The sequence below is a fragment of the Pundamilia nyererei genome, unplaced genomic scaffold (assembly GCF_000239375.1).
Source record: "Pundamilia nyererei isolate P.nyererei 1_Seehausen unplaced genomic scaffold, PunNye1.0 scaffold00001, whole genome shotgun sequence".
Taxonomy (NCBI): domain Eukaryota; kingdom Metazoa; phylum Chordata; class Actinopteri; order Cichliformes; family Cichlidae; genus Pundamilia; species Pundamilia nyererei.
The window spans coordinates 3,496,736-3,524,289 of record NW_005187402.1 but is presented as its reverse complement, the minus strand read 5'-3'; the positions used below and the strand labels follow the sequence as shown (position 1 = coordinate 3,524,289).

The 27,554-nt window shown below is 40.8% G+C and overlaps 1 protein-coding gene across 1 annotated transcript in view; it reads right to left on the bottom strand.

The window, feature by feature from the left end:
- Nucleotides 1-27,554, bottom strand: part of aff2 (AF4/FMR2 family, member 2) — a 195,966-nt gene that overhangs the window by 7,043 nt on the left and 161,369 nt on the right. Inside the window, exons 15-23 of the mRNA XM_013908962.1 lie at nucleotides 26,491-26,695; nucleotides 18,833-19,909; nucleotides 18,618-18,733; nucleotides 9,940-10,180; nucleotides 9,494-9,627; nucleotides 6,950-7,013; nucleotides 6,238-6,374; nucleotides 4,534-4,605; nucleotides 2,222-2,365 (exon numbers count right to left, since the gene is read on the bottom strand). Coding sequence (XP_013764416.1) covers nucleotides 2,222-2,365; nucleotides 4,534-4,605; nucleotides 6,238-6,374; nucleotides 6,950-7,013; nucleotides 9,494-9,627; nucleotides 9,940-10,180; nucleotides 18,618-18,733; nucleotides 18,833-19,909; nucleotides 26,491-26,695 — 2,190 coding nt within the window. The remainder of the gene's footprint in view (nucleotides 1-2,221; nucleotides 2,366-4,533; nucleotides 4,606-6,237; nucleotides 6,375-6,949; nucleotides 7,014-9,493; nucleotides 9,628-9,939; nucleotides 10,181-18,617; nucleotides 18,734-18,832; nucleotides 19,910-26,490; nucleotides 26,696-27,554) is intronic.

The following is a 27,554-nucleotide window of genomic DNA, read 5'->3' as shown; positions in this document are numbered from 1 at the left end:
AAATAGTCAAATAGTTTGCCTGCAGTCTCCTCCTACACAGTCAGGAGTTGAGCTGCTAGACCCGGTACTGCGGCACAGCTTAGCCCGCTCATTGCTCTTAACTATATTAGATAAAATGATGCCAACTGCCCCTAGCAGCCACATAACATCGCTAAATGTTACATTTGTAACACAATACGAAAATGATCCATTTGTAGCATTTACGCACCTGTAACACTTTAAACATTGTATCACTTTAAGTTTGTTACAGGAAGATCAAATGTAGCAAATACTCAATATACCCATTTTTGATAGCTCTACATTGTGATGTTTATTTATATTTTATTTATGTTTATTTATTTATAGTATGTTTACATTACATTTATAGTTACATTGAGATAATATCAAAAGCTTAATATCAGATAAATAACTGTTGATATGTGTGGCTTTGTATTCAATCAAACAGAAGTTTGCATATCAATGTTTTATTATACACTACAGGGTGAACAGTGTGTGGCTGATCAGTATAAGATCATACTTATTTTTTCATACAATAACTGACTGACATGTTGTCTTAATCCATTTACATTTTTCTATCCATTCGCACTCACATTCACACCTTTCGGCAATTTAGAGTCATGAATTAACCTGACCCCGCTAACTGCATGTTTTTGGACTGTGATAGGAAGTACCTGGGTAGAACCCATGCAAACATGGGGAGAACATACAAACTCCACACAGAAAGGTGGGTTGTTAATGTATGTAGCTGTATCAGTTTGCTAACAGCACAAACAGGATGAGCACGTACTAGCACTAAAAATACACAAACCTTATATATTGCATTCTTCTTACTTTAGTAAATAATCCAGCAAATATAATTTTTTTTTAACTTTATGCATCCAATATAGTTTTGTTTTTGTCAACTTTTCAGTTCATGGATGAAGGACGATGGATCAAGAAAAATCTTAATTTATTTATTAAGAATAAAAATCTTCAGTTTGATAGATGACAGGCTGCCAGACTGAAGTATTAGACTTAAATGAATTAAGTTTGTGTTAGGGCTCTGTGTGCGGAGAGGAGGATCCAAACGCAGGACTCAGACACTAACTTGAAACTCAAAGACCTCAGCTTTATTGCTGGTACGAAAGCAAAACATGAAGTGAACATGGACTATGGAGAACAGAAACACACAGGCATAATCTGATGGTACGACGCAACACCGAGCATGGGAAAACACAGGGCTTAAATACACAGGGTAGTAATGAGGGAATGGACAACAGAAGGGAGACACAGCTGGGGGAGATCAGGGCTAGCGAGACGGGGGAGCTAAGCTGCACACACTAACATAAGACAAAGACTTTCACAATAAGACAGGAAACAAGAATTACTAAACCAGATGCAGACATGACACTGAGAGACAGACTAGACACTGAACAGAAACTGCAACACACATGAGAACCCAAAACCTAAGAACTGATCCCTCACCAAGAATAACAGAAACAGATCTATAATGATAATAATAAACAAAGCACCAGAACATCAGAAAACAATCCATAATGCAAAAATAAACCAAAACATAATAAACTCAAAATACTGGGTCCAGCGGACACAGAACCGTGACAGTTTGAGGCAATTAATCAGATCAAATCACATTTTCTAATCATGTAAAAGGTATTTTGTAATAAAACCCTTCAGTCTGGCAAAAGCAATGCTAAAACGATGTGAGCCTCTGCTGAACTTCTGGACAATAGGTTGTAACGTTAGTGAATTTTGAAAATGCTAAATGAATGTTTCATGCAGATAAGTGTATTACAGAAACGGTTAGACTGTTGTTGTGTAGCATTTCCTTTTTAAAATGAACTGCTCCAACTTTATGTCAACACTTATTGAATGTACACAGACTGCGCACACATGCACAGATAAACCCCCCAGTCGGTCGCTTCCCAGAAATCCAATCCCATCACTGCAAATGCAGCACTGTGATAATGACATCCTCAGTAATTAATTAAACTAAGCATAATTAATCAAAACAAGCACATTAAACCCTAACAATCCACGGTGATGATTGATGGAGCTAATTAATACATTAATATCAAAGAGAAAGAATGGAATTTAATAACGCCATGCAAAATTAATGCACAGGCACCATGAAAATGAATATGAAATGTATTTGAGGGATTGTAATTGGCTTTGTGTGTTTTCCACAGAGAGAGAGAGAGAGAGAGAGAGAGAGAGAGCGAGCAAAGAGGGAAATGGAGTCTGTGTCCAAGTATGTGTGCGCGTGTGTGTTACCTTGAAGTACTCCATGAGCGACCGCGAGTACTTGACAGCGTGGTCTTTCTTCAGATGGAACATCCTCAGATATAGCAGAGACAGACAGCGGTTACTATGGAAACAAAAGCATTAGAAGGCAGATGAGTCCTCTGTACAAATTCCCTTTAAAGATCTATCCTCAATATTATTTTCAAGTCATCCGCACAGAATGCACCCGGACTTCAAACGTGCCCCTCAAATCCTTGTGGATTAGGAAGAACTTCAATGAAATAAGGAATGTGGGAACTATATAATACTGTGAATGGAGAAAAAAACAAAACAGCGGCTGTGCGTCACGGGAAGCTCACACAGTCACAAAAATACAAAAAAAAAACCCACAGCAAAAAACACTATTTTTTGGGGGGAAATCAAGCTTCCACATTCACTGGGCCTCATGGCTAACAAATCTGAACACATTTAGTGTAATGTGGTAGGATGTGTCAAATACCACATCTTATTTTATTTGTCATGAAAATACTAAATGTTCATGCTTTTTTAATTTGTCATTTATTAAAATTATAAATATATATTTTAACTCAAAAGTACAGTTTTTAAATTTAATGTTGCTGAAACAACAAAGGTATAAAATAATAAATCTATCTGAGCGAGAAATCACTCATCTTTGGAAAAGAGAGTTTATTACAGAGAAATGGCTCTTTCCAAAATAAAAGCTATACTACGCTTCTTCTGGGCTATATTCTCAGCAGCATATTAAACATATCAGGTCCCCATGAGGAGAATCATGTGCTAACGGCTGTCTAAATGACTCGGGTAAAGTTTGTAGCATGCATGCTTGTTGTTTTTGTCTGCTTCCACTTGTCTTTGCACTAGGATGATGTCGGAGTAAACGTGCAGTCATATTCATTTTGTTCCCACTAGTGCTGTCAGCGTTAATCTGAAATGACGTTAACGCCACAACACGGCAAATCTCAGTTAACGAGCATGGGGCTGGACGGCGTAAACACGTTAATGAGCTAACTGCGCTAACACACTAGTTCCCACCCATGTAATTGAGCATTGCGTGGCACATCCAACATGCTGTTTTACTTTTGTCCATGACACGCTTACCTTCAGGGTCATACGTCACATGAAAACCAAAATAGTTCCAAAGGCCAGATCTGAATGAGGGTGGGGGAGGTTCAATTTGCCATGTTGCAAGGAGCTTAGCTTCTGTCTTGCTAGCTTGTGCTGCACTCAGTGGATCTGAGCTCGACAGTGCAGCCTAGGCGGAGTAGTCGAACGCAGATCCACTGAGCATCGTCAGAAGGAAAGTTGATAAAATAAATTAAAAATTTTGTATTGTTCGATACATATGCATACCAAACCGAAAGCACTGTACCGAACGGTTCAATATCCATACGAGTATCGTTGCACCCCTAGAAAATACGTGTGACATGTGGTGCAGTAGCTAGCACTGATGCCTCACATCAAGATCAGTAGATCACTACTCTCAGTACAAATCAGTGTCGTCTGCAAACATCATAATCCACAAAAACTCCTGCCTGTCCACCAAAATGTTATCATTTAAATCTCAATTGTTTGTTCATTTTAGTGACACCATATTTTTTTATTGTCACGTAAATATTACAGTACTTTCACGTCCATGATGTAACACATTCTTGCTACTGAATACCTTTTTGCATATGCGACATTCCTCTTTGTTAAACCGTTGTTGCAGACAAATAAAGTATAAGTACATCTAAAAACAAACACCAAGCTGTGTGTTGCAGGGAACAGCTGTGATTGGCACGCCATCATGCAGTGATTTGGGGAGCGCTTGATTTTCTTTTACTTTTTGCTTTCTATTGGTCAAGTACTGACCAATAGAACGTGATCGAGATTAACATGAGACTGATTGTGCAGTCCCCTTAATTTTTTTGAGTGCCTTATAATCCGGTGCATCTTATGGTCTGAAAAATACAGTAGTTGTCACAACGCCGACTTAAAAAGTAGCCAGCATGCTCTTTTCTTACAAAAACATGGCCAGATGCAGTCAAATGACCAAACAAGGAGTGCATGACTGAAAGGGGCTTAAGTCAGATAATACTTTTGATACGGTGCTTTGATACTGTTTAGTTTCGCTTAATGTGCCTTATGGTCTGAAAAATACGGTATATACTTTTTCAGGTAACTGTAATTTTTTTAAACATTTTTCTAAATATATTTATTTTAGACAGCAGACATACTTTACATGATTCATTACACACACACACGCGCACAGAAAGTGAAAGTGTATCGTACCACAACACGGCGAGTTTCTTCTCAGGGATGGTGGCTAAATGGCTGGTGAAGTTCTTCAACCTCATGGCATACCTGCAGTGGAGAGATGCTCATTACTCATTGATTGTCAAAACAGAACTCTGAATTTTACAAAAAGCAGATGCATATATACCCAAGTGCTGCTCTTCACTTAGTGATCAATTCTTCCAGTTTACCAGCAGCCAACTGAAACGCTCTGAATTGTTTGTAGGCAAAACAAAGTTAACTTTCTCTAACGCTGTGGGAAATACAATGCTCCTTTTGGCCAGCCCTCTCTGTTCAGCACAACACTTTATCAGTCAGAATCAAATTCAGCCATCATGAATGAGAGTTCATTGATCCCTGAAGGGAAACTCCGTCCTTTCCTTCTCTCAGGGAGTTCAGAGGTCAGAGTGACTGCAGCTGCTAAAAAGTCTGTGTTTTGCTCAAGGACCCTACAGCAGAATAGATGAGTGCAGGCAAGCAGATCTTGAACCTGAGCACTTGAGTTAAAAGACTCTGTCCCACTACACAATCCTCCTCACAACAAGTCAACCTTCAGACTTAGCAGTCATCAGTTATTCTCAGTTTGCTCTCCTATAGTTACACTCAGCAGCTCTCCAAAGATGAAAACCTGCAGAGATCCTGCAAGGCAACAGATAATACGTCTGTGGATGTTTTTATTTTTTTATTTTTTTATTTATTTTGCCTGTCCCGTTTGGCTCTTTTGCCATCAGAATTGTTGTCTAAAGGCAAAGAAAGATGCCCAACGGATTTACTTTACCAAATTGACCATCCCAGCCTTGCCATAATGGTCCATTTGATTCACCTTTTATTGTTTATTTTATTTTCACTTACTGAACATGGGACAGACTTGACTGGGGGAAAGAAGGGGAGAAAGAAAGAGGGAACGAGAAACAGCTGAGAAGAGGGACGGGGGAGAAGGGCAAAAGACAAAAACCAACAGAATGAGCAGAAAAAGAAAAAAAAAGTAGAAAAAAAGAAAAAAAATGCATATACATGGATGTTTTTATTTAAAAATGTTGGACTTTTTGACAGACAAAAAGGTGACGATACACCACCTTCAATATACTCACAAATCACGTATCCGTGAATCGAGGTACCTCAGAGTAGACTATAGTCCACATTTTTTAGAGTTTATAGTCATAAACTCTAGCTATAGTCAAATCTAAGGTTAGAGTTTATAAGAACATAAAGCTGCTGTGGTATGGTTTACGTTATAATTATATTATATAATTATAGTTACGTTCAGCACCTATCACATCAGTGGCTTTACATCAGGGATGTCAAAATCATTTTGGAGTCTTTGCTGGGCCAATTCTAGCCCCCAAGCCTTATATTTAACATCCCCTCTTTATATAATAATGCTGTGAGGTCAAAGCTGGTGATGACCCTAACCCTACTCTTACTCTATTGTGTCAGAATATGTAACTTTTGTTTCAGAATTGTTCTCCTTACTCTTGGCAATCATGGGACAAAGAAAATAATCACTCTGACTGAAACACGTGAAAAACTAGTAACATTTTTTCTCAAACAGTCCTCGCTTTTCTCCCAATCACAGGGTTTCACCAGGTGCTACACTGTTTTGAATGAAGCTTTTCAAAATAAAATCACTGATCAATTCTGTTCTACTAACCTGTTAAGAAACTAGAGAGCGTTTATTGATGTTTTTCTGTCCATCCCTACCTGATTAGTTCCACAGTCTCAGAGTACATTGTATATGGTGATTTGGCCTCTAGTGGATCTCGCTCCATAGCATTTCCACACTCTATGAAAGACAGAGCGCCGTCTGCGTAGTTCACTGCTTTCCCAAATTTGTCCATCTGCAGACAGAGGACAGGAAAGGAAAGAAAACAGGAAACAAATGTGAAATGAAAGGAGATGTAACAGAGAGAGAGAGGAAGGAAATGTGAATAAGCGGTAGAATAAGCGACGGCTTGACGGCATTGTGGCAGAAGCACGGCAGCCTCTTTGAATAATCTCCCACTAAGATGCAAATCCCTAGATAAATCTGAGGAAACAACTCGTAAACATAAGATAAATACCAAGTTAAATAAATCTCATTTCATTGTTTGTGTGTGTGGGGTGGGTGGGGTGGGTGGGTGGGGGGGTCCGATAATTCTTTTGATATTCTATAATCTTGCAGACATCATCAGTCCTTGAATGCAATGTCCCCTTAGAGACAAATGGTGCAATAAATAACACAAATTATACAGTACGGTCCTTGGTACCAAATAGATTTTCATTCTACTGAGACTTACAGTGCACACATAATTGCAGTCTAGACTGTAGATGTTAACATTGTGTGTTTCTGCTTTCACTGTCTGTCTGCCTCGTGTCGTTAGCACAGAGGGCTGAAGGTGTGCGTCTACCTGAACTGGGTCACGCAACATCTTACCAAAGCATCAGCCTTGTGCTTCAGTCTCTTGGCCTCCTGCATGTAGAAGTCAGCACTGTGGACCCTGCAAACATAATGGTGACAAATAATACAGACCATAAAGAGCATGTGTGCGCTGACATGTTGTTTAACAAAACCTGAAAACAACACCCTGCATCACTGAGACAGATTTGCATAATCACGGACTACAAGTAGCTCGCAGTGAGCTACACACAGTCATCTACTTAGGTATACATACCTCAGGCTTAGTGTAACCTTAGTATAACAACAAGACATGTTGTTTCATGAATAATGCAGAAGCCTTTTGGGACAAATATCCAAGATGATGTATCATCTTTCAATGTTAACACACATCTGGACAAATGATAAGGCTGCTACAGCTTTCCCCATCCACATACACTAACAGGCGAGTGTCTAGCCTTTAGCTGAAGTTGTAGTAAATAAGGCAAGTTTTGTTACAACAGAGGGTCGCACGACCAGAGAACCAAATCAGGGTTGAGCAGCAAAGACTGAAGATATTCTGTAAAGAGCTATGAAGAGCAGTTATGCGTGGCCGATAAAGTTGATTGTGACAGGACACTCGGTCGTAGCCATGACGGTAAACAAAATACACATGAAAAAATGATCAGAAACTTCATGAACTTTTTATACAATCATCACAAACTTACCAGCTGACTCTCCAAGTAAATGTGTAGAAAGAACACAATGTCCCCTCCTGTTCCTGAGTTATGGCATTGATTAGTGATCAGAAAAGCACTCCTGATTTATTGCCAGTATTTTTTTTGTGAGGTCACTATGACCTTAACCCTTGAACATGAAATACTAATAGGTGCAACTGAAGGTTTGGGCCAAAGTGGAAGAAATTCCCTCAATGTGTTTCTGAGACATCAAGGCCGTGAGAACCAGAGAGCAGGACTGCAACTGCTGCCTCTGGCATGCAGGCATGAACTTCCCCAGTAGCACAGCTAAGAACTGCACAGCAGCTAACACGATCTAGCAATAACTTACAGTTAGGCCTATGGAGTTTTATAATGCCTTTCAGTTTAAATACAAAATTGTTATAAACATGTAATAACAGCTGTCGCCTTGTGATCCCATTCTTATCTGTTATAAGTTTCCTGCTGTTCAATAGTCCTGGATCTTTTTGCCATTTCATGATGTGTCAGATGTTTTCAGTTGATGATATATCTGGACTGGAGGTTGGCCAGTTCACTACAATGAAATCATACTGTTGTAATAGATGCAGTTGGGGGTGTTTAAGTTTAAACACTTAATATGTTTCTTTGTTCTCCTTGCTTTGTTGAGAAACCTTTGCAAGAAACCTGATGTCTAGAATCCATGGTCCTCACCAAAGAGTGTGTTTCCTCCTTTAATAATGGTTTGTCTGGCTTTTACTACAGCTGTCTTCAACTGTTGTTTTTGTTTTTCTGGACTGAACTTCGCCTTTCTTTACACTCTAAAACTGGGTTGCTTTGTTGCTGGTATCTGGCAGGTTATTGCTCATTTGTCCTGCTTAGCACCATCTAGTCAGCACTGCCTCATTTGGCAGAATCTGAGCTGAAAATAAAACTTTACCTGCCTGCTTCTGTGTTCTGTCACTTCATCAACACAAACACTCATGGCCCAGTACCATTTGGAGCCATGCTCATGTCTCATACTGCCTCCACAGTCCAATCTATCTTTTCTATTGCTGAGGCTTATGAATGGTTTGCACCTTGTAATGAACCCTCTGTATTTGCTTTTGTGAAGTCTCTGCTTTATTACAGACTTGAATAATATTACTCACTCCTACCTCCTAGGCAGCGTTCTTCATTTGGATGTGTGTTGTTTTCTTTACAATATAAAGAATCCTGTAATCACACAGTCCACTTTTTATATCGTCAAGCTCATGAGTGCGTTATCTTTTTTTATCGGAACCTACAACACAGTGCGTCCTGATTTTAACACTCCTAGTATTCCCGGTATTTCTGAGACGGATTAGTTTTGTTTTTGGCGATAGCCTGTTCCTCATCTGATCATGGAATCAGTGTTAACGGACCTCTCTGCACTGAATCATACTTTTATTAATCTCTCTCTCTCTTCCACAGCATGTCTTTATCCTGTCTTCCTTCTCTCACCCCAACCGGTCACAGCAGATGGCCCCGCCCCTCCCTGAGCCTGGTTCTGCCGGAGGTTTCTTCCTGTTAAAAGGGAGTTTTTCCTTCCCACTGTCGCCAAAGTGCTTGCTCATAGGGGGTCATGTGATTGTTGGGTTTTTCTCTGTATGTATTATTGTAGGATCTACCATACAATATAAAGCACCTTGAGGCGACTGTTGTTGTGATTTGGCATGGGGAAATTCCTCTCTGCATTTAACCCACTCACTCAGTGAAGCAGTCAAAGTCTAAACTTTATGCTCATATTCATCAGAAACTATAATTTGGATATTTTTTGTAAAACAGCTAAAATGACACAAAATATGTTAAAAAATAAAAAAATATGTATCCAACTGTATAAACAATCAAATGTTTGTAAGTGCACATCGTGGTGTGTGCTTTTACTTACGTGTCACTGAATGAGAGTTTGGGCCTGCGGGGTTCTGCGGGGTCCATCAGGGGTTCCGACCAAACCTCCGAGTCTGAATGACCGTTGGTATGGTAACCGTCTCCACAGGGCTTCTCGCCATGGGAATCCATTTCCTGTAGTAGAGAGGTTTTTGAAGTATATGCTTCCAACAGTCTTAATTAAGTTTATATTGTGTGGCTTTCAGTGACCACCTACTTAAACTTGAGCACTGGCATCTGATTCACACTGACAGATTTAAACTTTGCTATTTACCGATAGCAGCTGTATTGAGCAGGAATGAGATGTGGTCACCCTTTCCTACAGTCTTCCTTAGATATAGCATCATCATAATCTACTATGACACATCGGTGTTCATCATTAAAAGCTGACCACCAGGTCTGTGTCCACAGGACTGTATATATATATATATATATATAAGCACTTACACTGCCATTTCTCACATGCGCTGATGTTTTTCCTTCACCTCTCCGGTGTCTGTGTGAGGAAGAGGAGGTGGAAGCAGCGGAGGCGGCGCAGGGCAGCATCCCGGCGGCGCTGGCCTCCTGGCTGAGAGAGGAGCTGCTGTCGCAGGGCCGTTTGCGAGGCGGATCATCGGACAGAGGGGACAGGAGCGGCGGGAGCAGCTTCTCATCGTGCCGTCGGGACTGCTTCCTGTTCAGAGAGCTACTGAACACGCACGCACACACACATACGCACATACACGCACACACACAGAGACAGAAAAGAAGTGAGATTATTTGTTTACTTATGCAGAGGCACTGAATGCTATGTTTTTACTTTGTTCTGTGTTGTATCTGTGCTATACGTGAGTTACTCATGGTATGCGAGTCTCAGTGTAGCTCGTCCTGGCACTGTTAATTTTGCTCCAAAGACACAGACCAAGTGCAAGTGTCCTGAAGCCCTCATGTGGGGCTTTTTGCTACCTTTAAAAATTAAGTGAGTGATACTGAAACGAATCCCACGATGACTGAGGACTCCTCTTGTATCTACATTCAGTTTATTACTGGGTTCAGGACTATTAGTGGCAAAAAAACCACAAGACAGAATTTAGGGACTAATGAATGAATTTACCTTATTTTTAAATCTGTGAACGATATTTTTTTCCCCTGTAAAATTATTGGAATTCTGCCTTCCCCCGTAGCACCTCGACAATTATTCCCTCAGCCGCCTTATTGTAGCTCCTGTGACTCATATTGTTTGCAGCACAACAGATAATATTTTTATGTTTTTCCTCTCCCTGGAAACTCTGGGGGTTTGATGCGGTGAGGAAGTTGCTGAGCTCGCAGAACAAGGCCCCAGGCACCGACATTAGCAATAATAGACAAAATCATGGAGACAAAGACTAATTAGCTGCTGTGGAGTGTGTGCATGCGGAGCGTGAGTGTGTGCTTTTGTGTCTGCGCACGGCATAATTGATGTGTCTGCGGCTGTTTGTGTGCATGCATATGCTAATTTGCGTGTAGTGGCGTGTGTCTGTCTTTAAGTGGACGCTGATGTGTGTGCAGGGAAGTAGGTGAGAGCACTCAGACTTCTTTTAAAGGCATAATAAGTTAACAAATTGAGAGGCTCTTAGAATAAAATGACCACAGTATATCTGCCAAATCATTTCCTGTAATGCATTTGCAGTGACTCAGTGAGAAGATTTATATTCCAACTGAAATGAGATTTCTCCTTTTTTTGGTACACTACAGCATTCATATCAGTCTTTAAATCACTTGTCGTGTGTTCGGCTTTGTCATACGAATTAAGAACCAAACAGCAGAATGCCACTTATGAGATTTTTTCCGGTTTTACTTTTTCCAGTGACCCTGCCGGTTTGTTGGGTCGACACAGACGGGAGCCGTCTCTTCTACACAGAGCGAGACATGAGGGAGTAGGAGCCCAGCATTAAACACCTATGTCAGCACCGTATCAAAAGTATTATCTGACTTAAGCCCCTTTCAGTCATGCACTCCTTGTTTGGTCATTTGACTGCATCTGGCCAGGTTTTTGTAAGAAAAGAGCACGCTGGCTACTTTTTAAGTCGGCGTTGTGACAACTCCCATATTTTTCATACATAAGGCACACGGGATTATAAGGCGCATTAAGTGAAATAAAACAGTCAGATAAGTCAAACTTTACTCAACTCATTCTTTTGCTTCCTCCACTTCTGTACCATTGATTCATTAATGTTGAATTCTCTCACAGCTGCTCTATTCCTGTGTTGTTGCAGTATATTAATGACTAACCTTCTATTGTGAATGGATGATCTCAGTTGTTCTCCTGACTGAAGTTTGGTCCGTTTACAGCATCCTACCATGCGACTGCATTTGTCCCTAACCATCGGGAACCCACACGTTAACTTTTATCGAGTGGAAAAAAAATTTGCATTATGCTAACATAGCTGTGTCGCTAGCCACCACGCAGCACATCATTATATATCAGCTAGCCCAACTTCCGTAACCCTACAAACATCACTGCTGTTTAGTTTTCTGTCTTCGTTTATTTTAATCTCTGTGTGCAGCGCTTTGTGACTACCTGTCTATGAAAAGCGCTTAATAAATAAACTTTACTTACTTTACTTACTTCATTTATGTTGGAAGTGATAGCAGAGCTGTACTTTTGAATTCTTTCAGAAATCTCTCAGTCAGAACATGCTACAGTATATCATGTTTAGGTGGAAGCTAGCGAGCTAACTTCCTGCTAACTTCTAACTCGGTTAAATGTAATAAATTCTGTTTTCATGGATGCCTGGATGTTAAACTTAATTGTTACACCTGGTAAAGCAGCAACGCTCATCATTTTATTAAAGATGAAAGAACTTAGACAGTTTTTAACTCTCAGTGATGCCGCAGTGTTTGTTTGACTTTGGGACCTGAACTAGACAGAGTTTAGGACCCAGATTACTCCACGAGGCTCCTGACTACGGCAGCCGTAATGCTCCAACAATCCATCAAGTGGTGCGACTTCGTAGCGTACCAAAGTCATACTAAAACATTTTTTAAAGAGTTTTGAGCGCCGTGTAGCACATCAAATCGGTTCGAGGTCAGTGAGCACAACCAGAATTCATACATAAGGCGCACTGGATTATAAGGTGCACTGTCGATTTTTGAGAAAATTAAAGGATTTTAAATGTACCTTATAGTGCAGAAAATACAGTATGTATTACTTTCAGTATGACATGCTGTTACACCAAGGGGCGATTTCTGGAACTGAAAAATGAAGCCGATACAGAACTAGCAAAAGCTGCAGTTCCTGTAGGTGCCAATCCCACTTTTCTTTAGTTGTGACAAGAACTTCTTCAAAATCACTAAACATCTTTTGTATATTCTGAGATTTTACTTCGTTCTGTAATTCTACATCTAAAACAGACTGAAATATTTACAGAAAGTACAAGTTGACTGTAGAGCACCTAGAACAATGCAGATAAAAGTCTGTGACGGGTCAGATTACAGATGAAATGTTCACAGAAGGTAAATTCATCTGGTTGCTTCCAGCTGTTTCCAGAAGTCTTCTCTCAAAGCTTCTGACACACTAACAACAGCATAAAGTGACAAAAACACTTCATGAGTAACTTAAGATAAATTACCCATAAAACTGAGACGGGATCAGTCAGGATCAAACAGAAAATGATGTTGATTAAAAGTTTTACTGAAGTTTGTGCGGGTGCATCCACAAAAATTCAGATCGGAGCCTCACTAATAATCCAAGAGGCTATTAAAATACATTCCTCATGGTAAGAAACGTTTTTTTCCTAAACATGGCTAAACCACCACGGTAACTTATGCTGAACACATAACCTGGCTGGGAGTCAGGAATTGGTTGTTTAAAATTGACTGTGAGCGCCGTGTTTTCACTGAGCCTATTATTGAAAGTTTTAAGTGCAATATAGATTTTCTGCTGAGGGAATAGGTTTTATATGTCCAAGTTGTTAAGCCCTACCTGACTAAAACCACTGAATGAAGTGTGTGTCACAATGACACAAGGATGTACATGCATTAATACAGAAAATGTTTAAATGTTATACTTGATTCTAATCTGCTGCTAATCCTCTTTCACACTGATGGAACTGCAGCTACTGGAACACAGAACACACACCAAGAATATCAGTTCAATCAAAAAATTAATTTCACTTTGATCTGCCAACAAACTAAAGTAATTTCAAGGCGTCCTTTATTAGGTTCTGGGATGTTAACCTTTAATGTTTAAATGTATTCAGTTTAAAGTTTCAGAGCTCTAATGTGCAGCTGTCAGAAATAAAGCAGCACTGGGAGCAACTCAGCCATAAAATAATTAACTGGAATTAAAAAATGTATTTTACCACCCTGTACGCTAAATCACCAGATTAACGATTTTCTGCAGCATTAATTTCTTGTCTTATTTGCAACTGTTTGCAATTTTTTCTGTTATATTTTTAGATTCTTTACAGATTTTTAATCACCTTTTTATCTTTAAGAGCATCTGATATGTGTCTAATTGCAGTAGGGGGCCTTTATAGGGATCATTTTTTGCAGAAGTTACACGACAGGTGCGGCATGATGCAGGAAGCCCGGTTTAAGAGAAAGCTACGGTGGCCCTGAGAGGCCAAACGGACTGCAACTTCAGAAAACACTTGCAAAAAGAAAAATGCTGCAAAAAGAAAAACACTTGCAAAGAGAAAAATGCTGCAAAAGCACACACAACACAACGGAAATGTTTCTGGGGAGACAATAACCGGATGGACCAGTTGCACGAACCAAAACATACTAACAAGTGCACTGGGACTGGGACACACTTCAAAGAAGTGGAAGCGGAGCGGCCAAAGAGTAAACTTTCAAAAGTAAGTACTGAATATTATGTCACTTATTTATGTGCAAATGTTTAATAATGAATAACATTAAAACATTACTGTTGGCCACATGTCGGCAAAGTTATGTGACATTAGCGATGTTTGTACTTTCAGCATTTACTTTGTTTTAGCCTTTACTTTAAAATATATGCCGTTCGATAATAATAACACAAACACTAAATCCTCCTTCTCTTGTGCTGTTGTGTAGCAGTGTATACACCTGAGACTGTCACCTGTCTGTCCTGCACTCTCTCTCTGTTTCTTTCTCTCTGATTGTGGAATAAAAGTATGAACATGTATTTATAAGTCACACTTGTGTTTGAATCCTGCAGCTTATCACACATTTGATTTCCATGCGTGACAACTACAAGTGTCCAGAGTGAGGACAGACTGAGGGACCCACTGCTGCACATCATCTGTGAGGCTTTGCAGCCCTGATGATCCACCAGGACAAACTCAGCAGTGTGTGAGGAAGAGGAGGAGGAAGAGCCAGCAGCAGCTGACAGATGGAGAGAATAGACAGACTGTTCCCTGTTTGCGAAGGACTGCTAGAAAAGTTTAGAATAACTAATTGTCTGTCCTGAATCAGTCTTATTAGGTAATGTTCAAATCATTTTATCAGTGTGGGAGAAAGTACTCAGGGCCTTCAAGTTACACACTATGAAAGGCAGCAACAAGTGTAATATTCAGAAACCTAAAGTATGTATCAGCAGCAGAATGGAGCTAAAAAGAAATGTTAAGGATAAGGATGTTATGTGTTTGTAGACTTTCTGCCCAGTTTGACCCATTTAGCAGAAGTCAGCCTGTTTAAGGCTCTGATATCTATTCTGTGTGACTTAAAGCAGTTATGACATGGTCTGATTTTCTCACCCAATAAAGGAATATTTCATATATCAGTCTACTCTTCATTCTATCAGAAACAGTTATCACAGCTCGTACATTTTCTTTTTACACATATGAGCCAAATTTAGTAATGCCAACATATTAAAAGAACAATATTTGTCTCTTATATATGATACATCTATATATGCACTCTCAAAGATACTTGTCTTTAAGTGAAGATTTAAGGTGATAGGAAATATAAATAAATGCAACTTGAATCTTTACTGAAGCTCATTGAATGACACAGAGTTCATGTTCACTGCTGTAATAACTAATAATGATTAATATAATAACTATAATATTGGCCATATTATATTCACATTACCAAAGTGAGATGACTTTAGTCTCATGAACAACATTAGCTAATTGTTATTTACTAGTTAATCTTAAATGACTGTTCAGTACAGAAATGAAGCCCAACAATCATGTTTTACAGTCCTGTGGTCTCAGCCTCAGATACTTATCAAATCACACAAAGCTCATGTAGAAACAAATGTACAAAATATGTTCTCCTTCATTTCTGTCAAACAAAGCTGTATGAAACGTTTCCAGCTGCTAGTATCATGGTTGCTAGGCAACCTGGGCAGCGTGACGGAGGCTAGACCGTCCCATCTCACAAGCCTACAAGCCTCGCACTTCCAGCCTCAGCGGTCTTTGAGTACACGGCCCTTGAGGACCGTTAAGGCTGCGTACTTTAAGGCTGCAGACCCTGAATTGGGAAACAGTCCCTGAATTGGGATACAGCCATACATACATGTTTTGGTTCGTGCAACTGGTCCGTCCAGTTATTGTCTCCCCAGAAACATTTCCGTTGTGTTGTGTGGGTGCTTTTGCAGCGTTTTTCTTTTTGCAGCGTTATTCTTTTTGCAAGTGTTTTTCTTTTTGCAGCATTTTTCTTTTTGCAGCATTTTTCCTTTTGGAAGTGTTTTCTGACGTTGCAGTCCGTTTGGCCTCTCAGGGCCACCGTAGAAAGCTGATAACCAGCACTGCGATAGCTGTAAAGTCTTACTTGGGTCAAACCGGCCAACCCAAAGAAAACCTGGTTCTGTTAAACTTTATTTCACTGAACTTAGGATTCCCCTAAGAGCTCAGCCTGCCCTACTCAGCACCAGAAGGCTGTTCTGACCCAGTGTTTGTGTTGTTGTTTCTCTTGCAGTAAAAATAATGTATTATATGGACCACAACTGGGCCAATGTGGATCCAGTGACTTGCTGACCAAGACTAAATGTGATTTCTGTGCTGTTCTGGGGTCAAATCTCAGTCACATGTGGTCATCGCTGATTATCTGCTATCAAAATATGACCCAGCTGATTAAAACAGGTGGGATGATAACTGTCAAAAGTCACAGGAAACTGCCAACTGGATCTGAGGCAGATGATCACATCAGCCAATTCAGAGTTTCCGTAAAAAGCCTCCCAGATGATAAACGGGATGTGACAACTACGCCAGTGTCACAGGTTCAACTCCAGGTCACTCCCTCTTTTCTCTGCCACCTCTCGCTGCCGTGCATGCTTCGATAAAGCCGAGATGCTATAAAAATATTTCCTCTGTAGCTGTCACGTTGAGGCTTATTTATAGCGACAGCCCGCTTAGGCTGTTTTTAAATAATTCACACTGAAAGCCGAGATTCATGGTTTGTCATTCCCGCGTCACCGTGTGAATTGAACTCGCCTGTCTAGTGGCTCCGTCGCGACATTCAAATTTTTAATCCTTCCTAAAAATACCCAGTCTCTAGTAAAGTTGCCTGATTACCTCTACTAGTGTCTATGACAGTCACATGAGGATGAGGAGCATAGCAGGGATTCAGGGAAGGATGAATCAGTGGAGGGAAAGCTGAGCCTTTTCTGGAATTTCTTAACTCATTTTAATAGAGTATCTAAAATTTTCATTCACAGGTTTCTTGGGATGATTGAGACATAATTTACTAGTGAAACGAGGCTTCATTGACTGTTTTTCATCATACAGTACGGTTCTTTATTTTTTTCCTCACCTGCTCTGGAAAGGGTATTTGCAATGACCTGAACTTTTGGTTTCAGACACTTTTTACCCCTGTTGGCTCTGTATGATGTCACTATGAGCTGATATCCATGTTGCAAGTCAAGGTCAATGAAGTTATCATATATGGTTCCACATTAATGAGTTAGATTTCTCACTGGATCACCATATAGTGTCATATGGAGTTGGGGCAACAATTAATATAAAACTGACTACCGTTGTTCTACATTTATGATAGAGTATTGTTTTTTTCATCGCTGCTCACTAGACATATCTGGTGCATGTCTAAAACTGGAGTTACCATCACTTGCACTAGTTTTACATGAGCAGGGTATATGAATAAATATTCATATTATGGCCCCAATTTTTAGAAACCAAAGACAAACAACACCTGTTTCAACATTTAGAACAACTCTTGATATATATGATGTCTGGGTTTTATCGGCCTGCCACAGCTAGTTTTGATGTTACAATAAGTTTGGCAGTTTGGGTGAAAAACCTGATTTCCCTGAAAAAAACGCTGATGTTGGAAATGCTCCAAGCCATTACTGATTGGTCAAATGCAATAGCATCACTATCTGTCACATGACCTGATTGGCTGGGAGAATTAAGTCCATTTAAGGAACCAAATATAGTTCTTTAAAGCACTTTGTGATCTTGCACCAGTCTGTTTGTCTGGAATACCTCTAATCTATGACAAAGGAGAGCACCTCGTGCCCTCCGGCAGGACTCTTATGTGTTTCATTTTTCATTTTTTAAGTGCAGAAAAAAGTTTTTTTGGTGGCCAGGTTTTACTACATTGACTGAGGACGTGTGAACAGCTCTAACCGATGGTAGATCTGCCTTTAAAAAAGTGATCGGACTCCTAATAGATCAGATTTGCATGATTCACAGATGACTTTTGTTCAGCCTCTCGGTTCATCCACCACCTTCTTTTGGTTGGCTGTCGTTTGTAAACAGAAGCACTGAACAGTAGGTGGGCGGGCCAGAGATAACCACATCATAACCAGGTGTAAGTAAAGTCCAGTAGAACTAGAGGAACAGAGGGTTCAGAGCTACTCGCACATACGTTAATCTCATCACTCGACACTTTGGCCATGTTTACGCTGGCATCCACCATTGTACCAATGTATGTATGACAGAAAATAAGAAGCAGCACAATAGGATGACACTTTGCACAACATGTCTTCAGGCTGTGCTGCATTCTGATCTATCGATGCTACTGTTTGTGGACTGGTATCAGCACAATTAGTGAAAAACCCCTTGGACATCTGGCTCGTTGATAATGAGGGAGTGATGCCAAAACTTGATCTATGTAGTGTTTCGGGCTTTCATTACAGTACAATCTCTTCCTCATCCCGCTGAGTCCTTTCCCAGAGCTAATCTGCCGGGTGGCTCGTGTGCACTGTTAATGCTTACTCTGCCGTGCTGCTCTTATGGTTGTGTATTGGAGAGATGCAGGGTGGGAGGAGCAGACAGTCTTTGTCCAATCGCAGCTTCTTATTGCAGTTCACTGATGAGTCTCCGTGGTCCGACTAGGAACAGAGAAATCAGAATTCACAGATGTGAAGGAGTGAAGTAAACAGCCAGCAGAACAGTTAAGGCGGTATATGTGAACAAACGCTGCTTCACACCTTGTGTTTCCTCTTGCTCTTGCTTGCGTGTTTCTCGGGTGGAACCACCATGTTTGCAGCCGCCTGCCTTCTGTGTTTGCCTCCGTTCTCTGCTCTCTCCGTCCTCCCAGCCAGCCTGGGATTAGTCTGCTCTTGCACGGGGTTGTTGTCCGGGACCCCCAGACCCTGGCACATCTTTTCTCTGTCCCTCACTGCCGTCCTCTCTCTCTCCCCGAGTCCGAATCTTTCCCTGTCCTCTCTGTCTATCGGCCTCTCTCTCTCTGTTAATCGCTCTCTCTCACCTTGCCTCTCTCTGTCCTGCACTAATCGCTCATTTTCTTCCTCCTGTCTCTCCCCTTTCATCAGCTTCTGTCTCTCTCTGAGCCCCGGCCACTCTCTGTCTTCCTGCTTCGGTCTCTCCCTCTCTGCCACACCTATCCTCTCCCTCTCCCCTTGTCTCTCTCTGTCTCTCCCCTCACTCCCATCCCTTTCTGAAATTCCCACCCTTGATCTTTCCCCCGCGGCCTGGCCGGGCACCCTGCTGAGCAGACTCAGGTCAATTTTTACCCATAAACTCTGGATCTCATGGTATTCCCTCAAGGGTGAGAGAGGCACCTCGTGTCCCAGATTGGAAGGCGGTGACATGGGCTCCAGGTCTTTGCTTTGCCCTCCTAACCCTCCAGGATCGGGAACAGAGGTGCCAAATGAACCACTTATGTTGCTAATGCTCAGGGAGTTACAGCTACTACTGCTGCCGTTACTACTGCTGCCGATGCTACCGTTACTACTGCTGCTGCTACCGTTAGTGGGCACGTTGCTACCATCTTTGACTCGAAGTCCCTTCCCTCCAAATGTTCCCAGACTCCCCACACCGCCAGCAGAGCCAAGGCATGGGAGAAGAGGCGCGTGCATGTGTGCGTTGGACAGAGTCTGCGTGTTAATTGCAGAGCGTGTCGTCTGTGGCGGCAAAGCTGGGATTTTGATGGCTTCCTCCGTATCCGACTGGCATTCTGACGAAGAGGAGGAGGAATCTGTTTCGATGAATTCTCTGGACTTGGGTGTGATCCTGGTGCTGGGACCTCTGTGTTTCCGCTTGTCCTGATGAAAATATATGTAAATGTATGAAAAGGAGCAACAAAATACAAGATACAAGTCAAGAAAAAACGGCACATATAACACACACAAAGGAAGCTTCTGATCTTTAGCCATCTCTTATACCCCGTCCACTAATGCACTTTTAAACCCCGACGAAGAAAAAAACCTGGTGTAGACAAACGTTATAATCAAAAGCAAAGCACATACAGCACATTACTGAATGTGATAATATCATGCAAATTAGGCAGCACGAGTTGCCAGCTTGTTCCACTAATCTGTGAAGCAAAAAGAAACATGTTTGACTGTCTCGTTTTGAATGTCACTGATATTCGCTGCACACAAGTCACACAGTTGAGCGCAGGCGGTCTGTTTGTCACATGCAAATTAAAAGATGCGTCTCACATTTCTTAGTTGAGTTCTTTCTAAGATGCGAGGGCACAGTTTCATAAACAAGTGCATCTTTATTATATAAATTTTTCCAGTTTTCTCTTTAAAGATCCCGTTTCGATGCACTTCTGGATTGCTTCTGGTAAAGCAGGAATTTTTCCTGAGCTTCCTGGGAGCCGTGTCCTGACCACCTTCACTTAGCGGTCCTCAGACTTGACCAGAGAGAAAACTTCTCAATGTCCCAAATTTCACACGGAATAATGTGTTTGATGAGCACAGTTCTCAGCCAAAGAGATTTGATAGGAGCACGTCGTCGTTCTCTTCATCTTTGTGCACAGTTAATTTGTCTTCCAGGGTGAGGCGCAGAACTTTCTTTTTTCTTTATTTTAGCTGTGCAAACACAATATTCACTTCCTACCACACTACTTACATGATTTGGCACCCTGCGACTTTTTTCACTTCCCCCAAAATGAAAAATCAGATTGAAGCATCACCATTTTGACATAGTGAAGGAGCTCCAACACTCATTGTGGAGGCATTACCAGCAAGGGACAGAACGGCTCTTCCGGGGAGCGATGCATATAAAGTGGTCTGGAAGATGAACATCATGAAGCTTTAGGTTTCTAGAGTCGTGACTCACATAGCAGATCATTGAGTGTCCACTAAAGAAATATCCTCTTTGATGGTAACAGTGATATTCAGTCTTGATAGCATTATCATTAATTCTTTTAAGTTTTTAAAATATGTGGCTTCATATTCAAGTGCATCTAAAATCCATGAAGAATAGGAAGAAATTGTTCGGAAAAGCTTTACTGTCTTACTGTTTTTCTCACAGACTGTATATAAAAGATGGACATAGCCTCCATAGTAGCAGAATCCAGATGTGAAACTTAAACTGAGTGTTTGTGCTGTTGTCATGTTAGTGTTTGAAACCTCAGAAAACGAACACGCAGGTTTAACCAGTGCAGGTGTAACCAGTGCAGGTGTAAGTGCTAGCTTATAGCCTAGCACCGTGGCTCCCAAAGTTGGGGCCATTGCAGGGGGGCACGGTATGAATAAAAAATAGAACGCTTGAACACTGCTAGCATAATGGACAGGTTTTCAACGGGGCTGCCACACAAACGCAAAGCAGAAGATGAAGCATCGCCACATGTGCTTCCAAACCAACTTCATTCCAAGCCAAAGACTTGAACATATGATGAAGGATATCTTGCCTTTGGCTTCACCTGCACAACGGTGGTGCCAAGGTAGGTCTCCCCCGGCAGAATTAGTTTCTGCTGCTTCGGGAGCACACGCTGTCCAAATCTAGCTCATTTTCTTTCATGTAGTGAAGCTGCATTAGTACATCAGCTACATAGTCTGCTATTATTAATTTAATGGTGATAATTTACAAAACAAACATGTTGTATTTAGCATGACCTGACACTAGCATGGACGTGGATGCTTCCTTACTGTTGCCTGTAGACTCTGTTTATCTACTAGCAGGAGCATCATTGTAATTTCAGTTTGGTTAAATGGATTTTAGTTACATGATGCTGATGTTACCTGAATAAACATTAGTATTAGTAGATATTAGACTTAGTATTTTCTCCTTTCTTTAATCCTTGGAATCATACAGTACACGATGACACAATAATGTGAAATTTTGATTTAAATTGGGGAAATCCAGAAATCATCAAAGTCATTAGCTTACACTCTGTAAGCAGTCTACATTTGAAATGGAAATAATGTGAAAGGACAGAATAACTTCCAATTAAATTTTAATAGTTTTTCTCCTGTTTTCTTACCTAAATATGAGTGTGTAATATTCTGTTTTACAGATGGATAAAGAAAAGCAGTGACTGGTTAACCTGGCTCCTTTACTCTGTCTGTGGATCTCAGCCTCAAGCTTAGTTTATATCTCCTACAGACCAAACTCTTTGCAAACAGGTCACATCTACACAGTTTATGCCTGAAGCTGCACTGCAGGGCACAGTCGTTTTAACCAAATTTTACTTAAACAGGTTAAAATGGTTAATTTGTTGTGGGCTGTCTTCTGTTGTAGTTAGTATTTACAGCAGCAGACATGCCGAACTATTCCATGTTTTTGGATAACAAAGGTGAAGGATATGGGCTTTGGCCTTATTGTAGGTTTGATTAGTGTTTTTGTTCTTTAGATTATTTTTTAACAATAGGAAAATAAATATATACGAGCGAAAACTGGCTTCTAGCTGTTTGTGTATCATCAGTTTAACTTTCTGACAAGCCTTCTTTCTTCTTCTGTAAATAAGGTGTGTCAGCTGGCAGACGCAGCCACAATCCACTCAGTTTATTTTCATTTTTAGTGCTGTGTAGCTACACCTGCATCGCTGCCCTTGTCTTGTTCCCAATCAAAATTGACCCTGTGATGTTGAATGCTTAATTTTAGACATGTACTGATCAATTATCCTCAACTGAAACAAAGGCGAGCGAGGAGCAGCGATGTGTGTGCAACAGCAACACGAGAAAGCAACTACAGAGGCAGATGCAGAGAAGAAAACACCACTAATGTTCCCAGTCGTCAGTATAAACCCACTCGCTTGGCAGACGCAGCCCTCTGGAATCTTTCCAATGCGTGTTGCCATCTGCAAAATCCATTCTCAGTAAATGCCATGTAGTGTTTTGCTGAAATAGAAAAAAGGGGGAAACTGTCCCTTGCACAGAGCTTATTTGCACTGCCGGCAAAAGCTTTTCCTTTCTTGAACAAAACTCCTCTGGCCTGTTTTCTCCATAGTTCACCTCTCCTCACTGTTGACATTAGCCGTCTTGCCAGCTGCTCTGCGCAACTAAAACAGGCAGAAGATCAAATGTTGCAACAGCACTTACGGCACCGATTGCACACGTTAGCGTTCATCTCCATTCTCAGGTAATTTAAGAAAGGTTATATCTCTTTAGTAAAACAAGGACATTTTCACCTGCGTACACTTGACAGGAGAGGCACATCTGTATGTATACCATGAAATATAACGACAGCCCGTTGGATTTAATTATATAGCATCGTTAGCTTTGATCTGTGTGCGTACAAGAGAGCCAAAATCTCAGACTTCAGACTGAAATGCTCACGTGTAGATTTTTATTAAACTTTTGGATCCGTTAGATGTGAATGAGACAGTATAACCCAAATATAATCATTTCAGGCACACAGCTGTGGCTGTGAGCACAGCAGCATCACACAACTGCTGTGGAAGTGTAACAGTAACCAGTATTAGGGCCCCATTAAAAAAGAAATATTATTGCTCATTTTGAGAATAAAGTTGACTTCGTTCTTTAAATAATATTTCAAGTTTAATCTCGAAATTTCGACCTTATTCTCAAAATGAACAGTAATATAAATTTTTCATTATGCTTCGTCATATTAATTCACCTGTAAATAAATGACATTGAAAACTTTGAACTTACAAGGTAAAATATTTACATGTAGCTACACTGGGACAAGTCGGTAAGAGTCAGCTTTCTCAGGAAACAAAGAAAGAATTATACTGTAAGTAAATGTATGTAGTGTTTAGGTCATTTTAAGGAATTGTGTAAGGAAGTTTAATTAGTGGAGGACTGATTTTAGAGCATCACTTCATGTGTTTTACAGCAAAGATGACACAAATGATACTGTAAGTAGAGAAAATCAAAACTGGCCGGCATGTGTGACCTTGTAATGGAGGAACCAAGTCTAACTTAATTTATCGACTTTTATTTATAATCAAAAACAATATTGAACACAACAGAATTAGCAACAAATCAAATAAAGATATAAAGATGCAAAAAAATAAAGACCTAAAAATGTAAGCTTCCACAGTACGACCGCTGTCCCAAAAAATTATTTACGATGTAAGATGTTCGTTTTTCCAAATATGACCACTGCACACTGCTTAAACTTACATTATATATATTTTTGTGTTGCTTTATTTCTATAAAATATATGAAGTTATGCAATTCTTAAAATTACTTACGCATTACTTAAAATTACCTTCAGAAAACTTAAATTTACTTACAATATAATTCCATCCTATTCTAGTGTATCTACCTTTAAGTGTTTATAGGTAAATATAATGATCTAATTTCAGGTAAAATACATTGAAACTCCATTTAATTACAGGGGAGCCGTTAGTCGTGGACGCCATTATTAAGTGTTACCATGAAAAGTTGTGTATATGTGGGGCAACCAATCAGAAAACAGCAAGGCTGTAAAGGGCTTGCTTCAGACAGTTGGTAAATTGAGAGGATTCACTAACGTCTGGCCTAAAAGAAACGATGGTTATTCTGAAATAAGAATATTAGGTCCCCTTTCAGTTCATGCTCAGTACTGTGGGTAAATCCTTGCAGTGGGATATGTGGAAAAGTATTCGAACTTTTATGTTGTTTCCCTGAAGTCGATGAAAACAAAAGAGAACATGATGATAATTAGGCATTAAGTAATTAGTTGTTACATTAATTCTAAGTACTGTGTGAGCGAATTAAAGTTTGGAGCTCTGAGGGGCTGTCGGGGCGCCTGTAGCTCCGGCTGCTGACGCAGAGGTGGCAGTTGTCAGAGTCGGGCACGTCATGCTGCCGGGTCACTTCTTCAAGTCTTCTCTGTGGGCTGTAACAGCTGAGCTGCTGTTTGCTGGTTACTGCAGTTTTCCTCAGTGTAATCTTGTTGTAACATCGCTGACAGCTGCTAACGTGTTAGTTGCTAATTTGTCAGCAGATGAGTTTTACGAGAACAATTTCCACAACCTGACAGCAGAACAACGGAGGGGAAATTTGTTCTCAAAGCAAAACAAGTAATGACGAAAGACAGCAGCATCACAGAGATCAGCCAACATGAAAACATCTGAAAAGGAAATCATCAGCGTTATTTGTTTACACGTTTTCTAGGGCTTCTTATTCACTCACTGTTCAGCCTCACTGCAGCGTTAAAGTTACATTAGGTCAACATTTTCATGATTTCCTTTTAGCATTTTGAATGTTTGTTGCTGTTTAACCATTTAAATCCTCCTGTTCTTCCACTTGAGTTAAAAAGACTCCGTTACAATGTAACACTACCACCAACGTCATTAGGTACCCCCTGCTAGTACCGGGTTGGACGCCCCTTTTGCCCTAATTCTTTAAGGAATCACACAGTTGCTGTAGATCTACAGTGAGCTCACTGTCATGAAGAAAGCGGTTTGAGCTTTTGTGATATTGAACATTCTCCTGCTGCATGCAGTCATCAGCAGATGGGTGCACTGTGGTCATAAAGAGATGCTCAGGGAGGCTAACCTGTCGCTGGCGTCACACAGATGTTTTTCTAAAACCCTTTGCTAAACTGAAAGAATTCCCACGCTTCCTGAAAGCAGCGTCTCTGTGCTTTTCAGTGATAATAGGGTCGCTGCAGCCCTGCTAAGGTTGCAGCTGTTGGTACCCAATGTGTGCCAAGAAAATATCCTCCACACCACTGCATCACCAGCAGCCTGAACTGTTGACAAGACATCCTGACCATCCACCATCTATCTGAGTGAGTCTGTGCAAATGATATCCTTAGTTTGCTGTTTTTAGCTGAAGGAAATGGCATCATGTGTGGTCTTCTGCTGCTGCGAGGTTTGCAGTGTTGTGCTGCGGTGTCAGGGATGCTCTTCTACATTCATATGTTGTAACGAGCAGTTATTTGAGTTACTGTTGTCCTCGATATTTTCTAAATCCTTTTTGAGACCATTCTCTGAAATCCCAGTAGATCAGCAGAAACACTCAGCCGAGCAGCCCATCTGGCACCAACAACCATGCATTTCAAAGTCACTTTAATCACCTTTCTTCTCCAATTTGATGCTCACTTTGATCATGTATAGAGCATGTATGCCTAATTTCACTGAGTTGCTGCCCAGTGAGCAGTTCAACAGATGTACCTAACAAAGTGTTCATCTTGTGGTGTTTTAATATAAATATGTAGCATTACGTGTATGTATTTAACAAAAACTGATTTCCCTTTTCCATTAATGAGCATACAATAGCTGTATATATTCATATATATTCACACACAGCTGAGACTGGATTACAAACAGGAACCTTTCAGGGAAGGAACCACGAGTCAGTACATTTGCTGTAGAGTTGCATAAAGCGATAAGTATAGGGTACAGTCTGATACATCTGTACTTGGTGTTCAGCCCTATTCCAAATGTCTGCAACCTTCCTGCAGTACACACACACACACACACACATCTAAAACTAACCTGGTTTACACTGACAGCAGGTGCTGGCAGTGGGGTTTGCTGTAGCGCTGCTGGTGGAGTGGCTGTGTTAGTGTTTGAGTTGGTAGCACTGCGAGGTTCTTTCCTTGGGGCTGTTTTCCCACCGGGAGGTTTACTACGCGGCCTCGGGGGGTTCTGATGCTCCAGGGAGGGGGGAGGCAACAGGTCCTTCTCCCTCGCTGCGGGGCTAATGGGAGAAACAATAAGAGGAAGGCTCACTACTGGAACTAGATTCACCCTTGAGCAAGGCAGTGAAGCCCAAGCTACATGATAAACAATAGAAGGTAATGCTTGCCATTGCTTGGTCTTGTGACAGCATGAAATAATTGAAAACAGCATGCATTCAGTCAAACTTGGACGTAGGAAGCTTAAAATGGAACGAAGAAAAGGAAGAGGTGATTGAGGGAGAGGAAAATGAAAAACAGGAAAAACAATCAATGTTATTTTTTTTCCTAATTAGGCCAACGTCAAGCTGCGCACAGAGTCTGACATGGCTTCTACTCAGTCTCAGCACTGTTCAGCTCAGAGGGAGTGACAGTCTTCAGTGGCCATGTGCAGACAGCTCAGTGATCCACAGGAACCTCTGTTAGCTCTAAGCTGCAGTGTGAAGCAGGTGGTAAAGTTCCTAACAGTAATTGTAATAGTTTAGTCAATAGCAAGCACTGTATCAGTTATAGAGCCAGTTACACATCAGAATATAGGCTGCTGTGGATTTTTATCTCAAACTGTCAGGCTTATGTTGAAATGGTGAGAGTGCACCAGTGTCTTCTTCATGTGCTGCTTTACAGAGACAGCTAAGATGGAAATATCTGGCTCAATTTTATTGATTAAAAGAGATATCACTATAGTCAGATGCACACAAACCCTGCCCTTGTACATTATGGCACAGCCCACATAGTAACAAAGTGTAGTGTAGAATGTGCTCAGCTCGAGTAGGTCAATATGGCTTAAGACAGTTGTTGCTTTTTAGGTAACTAGCTCTCAGAGGAGCTCGAGACATTCACCTGGGAGATGAAAATAAGACTTTTGTAGCTCTAGCTTAAAAT